The 5767-nt window shown below is 50.8% G+C and overlaps 2 protein-coding genes across 2 annotated transcripts in view; one reads left to right on the forward strand and one right to left on the reverse strand.

The window, feature by feature from the left end:
* Positions 1 to 5063, reverse strand: part of LOC119105325 (prolyl endopeptidase FAP) — a 16436-nt gene extending 11373 nt beyond the window's left edge. The window contains exons 1-4 of the mRNA XM_037228792.1: positions 4760 to 5063; positions 4320 to 4372; positions 2499 to 2737; positions 639 to 802 (exon numbers count right to left, since the gene is read on the reverse strand). Coding sequence (XP_037084687.1) covers positions 639 to 802; positions 2499 to 2619 — 285 coding nt within the window. The 5' untranslated portion in view covers positions 2620 to 2737; positions 4320 to 4372; positions 4760 to 5063. The remainder of the gene's footprint in view (positions 1 to 638; positions 803 to 2498; positions 2738 to 4319; positions 4373 to 4759) is intronic.
* The window catches only part of LOC119105326 (junctophilin-1-like), a 24484-nt gene continuing 23627 nt past the window's right edge, over positions 4911 to 5767 (forward strand). Inside the window, 1 exon segment of the mRNA XM_037228794.1 lies at positions 4911 to 4920. Within this exon segment, the coding sequence (XP_037084689.1) occupies positions 4911 to 4920 (10 nt within the window).

Here is a 5767-nt window from a genome sequence, read left to right on the forward strand (position 1 = left end):
ATGCTTATCCAGGGTATCAAAGCAATCAATGCACGATAAGCAGAGCAAGGCATTTAGGTTGACTCAGGCTAGTTTATTCGGAAATAAACACCGGACTTTTGAAGGTCTGAGGGTTCCCGCACATCAATATTTAGCGTTTAAAGTAAATGTTTAGGCTCGCGTGGCCAAAGACATCACATCACCGCCGCTTTGCGCGTGCGAATGTGTTCAGACCAGGGCACTTCCATTGTTACTTCTGTGAGGTGGCAACAAACTGAAATTGCATTTGTTTGTCAAACACAGCCACTTGCAATGTGATTCGGCGTGCTTAGGTGATTTCCGCGATAACGAGGTCTGTCTTCGAAAGGAGTTCGTTGCATAGCTTGCTTACAGGGAAGCTGGGAGACACAAGCAGGATATTACCCAGATAGTGTCGGTGCACTGCCTGATTAATTCCGTAATTATGACACCACTGAGTATACTACTTGATCACGGATAGTGCACCATAATATACGTGGTCACGGCTAGCTAACACCAATGCCATTACCCAAACATTCACCACTGGTCACAGAAAACGACTGCATCTGTCCAGCAATGCTCACTTACTGATAACGTCAACAAACGCCACACGAGCACCCTCCTGTCACCTGTACACTCACCCTGGGGTACTTGACCGAGTGCACGCGCGGGTACGACGGGTCGGCACCGGTGCCGTACTCGGTGTACTGCAGGTCCATCACCGCGGTACAGTTGATCGTGAAGTACAGCAGGAGCGAACCGCTGGGAGACGGCCACACAGTGTGGTCCGAGCGCAGGATGTAGTCTGAAAATGAACCAGTGACGTCAGAGACGATCAGCAGCCCACACAGTGTGTCCGAGCGCCAGGATTGTAGTCTGAAAACGGACCAATGACGTCAGAGACCTTAACTGGCCACACAGTGTGGTCCGAGCGCAGGATGCAGTCTGAAAACGAACCAGTGACGTCAGAGACCCTCACCGGCCACGCAGTGTGGTCCGAGCGCAGGATGTAGTCTGAAAATGAACCAGTGACGTCAGAGACGATCAGCAGCCACACAGTGTGGTCCGAGCGCAGGATGTAGTCTGAAAACGGACCAATGACGTCAGAAACCTTCACCGGCCACACAGTGTGGTCCAAACGCAGGATGTAGTCTGAAAACGGACCAGCGACGTCAGAGACGTTCAGCAGCCACACAGTGTGGTCCGAACGCAGGATGTAGTCTGAAAATGAACCAGTGACGTCAGAGACGTTCACAGCCACACAGTGTGGTCCGAACGCAGGATGTAGTCTGAAAATGAACCAGGGACGTCAGAGACCTTCACCGGCCACACAGTGTGGTCCGAGCGCAGGAGATGTAGTCTGAAAACGGACCAGTGACGTCAAAGACGTTCAGGCAGAGACGGCAGATCGGATTTAAAAGTAAAGTATTGGAACGGTCCCATTCCGTTGACGTCAGAACATCTGCAGACCGTACCCAACTTCTTCCAAATATTGCACACATCTCGACTTGTTTCATGTTCTGTCACTTCTGAAGACAAAGTGCCTTCTGCTGTTGTTTCGATAGAGGCATGGGACCTAAATATCAACCCATCTATATTTCCATTCTCCTGGCTTTTCTTTGAGGAATAAGGCTGTTACAAACGTTTCATCTATGTGAATAATGCTCCTCGCAAATGCACCTAGCACCTTACGTAATTCCGTCCGTCACCTCTGTTCGAATGCGATGAAAAGCGTCATGTCAACGTGCAAGCCTCAAGAAAAGACAATAGCCTTCCAACATACCACAAGCCTTAACAAACGCCGCGATGGCCCGTACTTCGCGGCGTTTGCTATTGCCGAACACGGACTATCGGACCGGCCCAAAACCACAGCGCTCGCCGCCACACGAAAGTAGGTGCTCGCACCGACATTGCGTCACAGCCTCTTCTGCCGAGTTCTGCTGTTGAGCATCCAACGCGCGTCCAGTATGCCCCAGGAGGTGGCGTCAGGTATCAGAAGCGGCGTAGTTTTTCTTTCCACGCATAGAAGGTTGCAGCTATGCTCCGGAGTCACTGGATAAGTTTCTTTTTGCTGGAAGCCCTCCCTTGAGGCGGAAGTTTTTTTACGACGCTTTGGCAATCACGACGACCAAAGGAAGGTCGAACGCCACGCGGTATTGCGTAGAATATGGCAGGGTCGTCCAACAAAGCGCACAACAAAGTGTAAAAACGGTAGCCCGCCGTTCGTGGTTTATTTGGAGTTGAAAAACTTTTTAAATAAGACCTGCTCGTTCTAGGAAAACAGCATAAACGTCTTACGTAGGCTTAAAACCCGTTCAAAATGACGAAGGCACTGATCAGAGCGGGGATTTACCTATATTGACCGATGTTGACCGATATTGACCCATATTACAAACACATTATCATCGCACGCCGAACGTCTGACACACAGGAGGCCATGTGCAACCTCTTAGCCACGGAAGACGTTCCTCAGAAATCTGTCCGACCACGAGCGGTCGTACCTGCGTACAGGAGGTCGGGTACGCCGTGGTATACGAGGCTTGGTACCCCGTCGCTGGTTACGGAGTACGAGTCCGCGCTGATCGCCCGCTCCTTGTAGTACACGTTGCCACGGTGCACCATGAGCAGGGCGTTGCCCGCGCGTGCCGGGTCACCGCTCCGAGGCACCCAAGCCACGTGCTGGAGCGGCGGGTGCGACCGGTCGACTCCCCACGACTCCGGCTTCAGCGGTGTGGTGTGTCTGCGCCGGGCACAAGGCCAGAGCCGATGAGGGACGCTCGAACTGGACCGATCGGCACAAAAACGGCGGAGGGTGGGAGCAAGCTGATGGTTGATGGGGACAGAGGTCCTCAATATCCACGCGATGGATCAACGGCAAAAAGGAAGAAAAACATGTCATCGCATACAGCTACCAAGACTAAAAACAGCCATATGGTTTTTTTGGTTCGAGCACGGGAGGGCAAGGTAATTTAGGCAGCAGAATTTTCCTAGAAACAACAGGTATTCGAGTTTTGCAGAGTGCCTAACCCGTTGAAATTTTCCTGAACTGTTACAAAAGTATGCAAGGCATTCCAGTTGAATCTTCCTTTTCCGTAAAAATCAGCAATGCAATAAATTTAGGTTACTATTAGGTGGACTTGAAACACGGCCCAAACGTTAAGTAAATGGCTTCGAACCATTGAGCAGTACTCGAAGTAGTCAATTGCGAAGTGTGTGTACAAATTTGCATCCCATTTAACGAAACGTAGCTATGACTTGGCAATCTCTCAGTTCATTTTATTGACTTCTTCATCATAACGTCGCACTTCATACGGATGCAGTTTAAGCCAGACACTCATGTTACGAGCCGTCACGCCATCACATAGCGACCTCATGTCAGGAAATGTGGGCAAACTACAGATGGAACTGCAGAACACCCTTAACCTCATCACCTCCGGACATCATCCGCCCGAAGGCTCTAGTGGTACCGAGTTACCGGCCGCCGCGCGACACGAGCTCGCTCCGAAAGGCGCCCTGTCTGAGAGCCCCCGCGGCCGAGTGGCGCGACTGCGAGTGAGACGGAGCGGCGGCACGCACGGCACGCCCCATTGTCCCGCCCCAGGAGGCCTCGACTGCCCCGAAGCAGAGCCGCCAACAATGGCTGACTTACGGCGGCACAAAAGACGCCTTTCACGTTTGGCCCAAATGCGCCGGGGTCGTGAGGCGGGTGACCAAGTCACGCCATGGCCCGAAACGACCGCAGCGCGCACTGCATCACACTCTCTCGGTCGCGCCTGGCGTGTAAGCGGTACTTAGGCCGTGAGAGTGTGGGCATAGCGTCACGACACAAATTTAAATTGTGACAGAATTTTGGTCTCCCGTGTGCAGGGCTTGCGGCAAAATTGTTTTGTATTGAAGGGTGTTGTGACTCATTTGGTTTACAACACCCGCGACATGTTTCCACGAGTTGCGGGCTTATGAGCTCTGGTTAAAGGTGGTCTGCCCATGTAATTACGCTTTCACTAAGCGTGTGTGGGAGCTGAGTTAGGCACCCTACCGCACAAGTACTAGCCTGGAATGCTTCGCTGCACAGAGCCATCAGCTCGCGTTCCACGTGACTGATACTAGGGGAACATCATCCCATGGGATTCTAGCGCGGCCAAACTGATTATTAAGTGTGCCAAATATAACGAGCGAGGAAAGCTCACGCTTGCATGACCAAAGATAATGGCTAGCTCAAATACAAGGCAGGCCAGTCCACACTGAATGTTATGAGCGGCAGCCCGTCGCATGGGACGGCTAGAAGGATGCACATAATGAGGGTGTTCGGCACTCGCTACCACCCTGTGTCCACATGCCACAGCCAGCATTGAGCCTCGCTGGTGTACTCGGAGAGCTGTGAAGTGATGAATAATGGTCTGTTAGCGCAGTATAACTGAAGGAAAACACGATGTCATCATAGCACGCCAAGCGGTTCAGTGTGAGCTAGTAGCCCATTACCGCTTGTCGGTAGAACGCTTTTGAACACTGGCCAGCTCTGAATAAGTCACTGTGAAGCATGAACTTTGGACTATGACGAGGAAGATGCCGGTAACTTGTGCAGAAAGAGGGCATGGTGCAATGCTAATGCAAAGGCAGGGTAAAGAATATCACAATTTCGTAAAGCATTTGTATTCAAAGCATTTACCTTCACCGTCACGTAAGTGCAACGGAAATATTCCGTGATAGGCGCATCACAACCAAGATTGGGTTTCACTGTAATGGTGTCAAGAAGGGTCGTTACCTTTGTTTGTCGTCCTATAAGCAGGACGTATTTCAAGTCGGGAGACACGAGAAACCGCTCAGCGTTGTTTTGCCGCTGAAACGATAACAAGTGCAGAGGCGTTGGTAAGCAAACTGCAAAGCCACAACCAATAAACCCCACGCGTATAAGGATGAATGCAAGTAAGTTGAAGATCAGTACATGCCTTTCCTACTGGTTATACAATGGTTAACCTTTGACAGTCAACGGTGCATGACTGGAGGTAGAGTGGTGAGACAACGGGACAAACCAGACGAAAACTGATCCGAATTTATTACTGGACATACAAGACATGTCATTGCAACAGCCTAACACCTCTCTTGGCATGTACCAATAGAACACCTCTTGCGGCGAGCAAGGTGGCAACAGACGGGAGCATTATCATGTGCATTAAGTCAAAACCTCTGCGACTGAATAGTTCGCCTCATGCCGGGCAAAGGCGGGGCGATATTTTACGTTTACCCATAAGTTTAAAGATACATGAGCTTTGGACATTGACTGGTTGGCAGGTCATGGCATGGCACGCAGTTTTGAGGCTGCAAAATCGAGCACTTGGAATGGCTTTTGTTTGCGAAGACTGCCACCAAGGTTTGCGGAAAACGTAAATATTTTGGGTGGGTATGAGTAACAAGAGATCCGGCCCTCTTCCCAAAAAAGTGTGACACGGCCGCCTCGCAGCCGCTTACTAACAATCTGCCAGTCAGACCGTGTTGACATCGCTTAATGATCCGTAAACGGGCCATCCGTCTACACCGAGCAGCCGGCCTCCCTTCCGTATCTGCTCTTGCTGCAGAAATGACGCCAATTCTTGCATGCACAAACGTTGCAACGGCCTGTCGCCAAGATCCAATTACGTTTCGACCCGCGTTTTTTAGATGCATTTTTCACAATTGGATAATTTTACCCATACCTCACATTACAATTTACCTCGCGATGCTACGATCATCGGCTTCAAAGGTATGACATTCTAAAGGGGCGAGAGCCGGACGG

The sequence above is a fragment of the Pollicipes pollicipes genome, unplaced genomic scaffold (assembly GCF_011947565.3).
Source record: "Pollicipes pollicipes isolate AB1234 unplaced genomic scaffold, Ppol_2.1 Scaffold_6138;HRSCAF=7277_pilon_pilon_pilon, whole genome shotgun sequence".
NCBI lineage: Eukaryota > Metazoa > Arthropoda > Thecostraca > Pollicipedomorpha > Pollicipedidae > Pollicipes > Pollicipes pollicipes.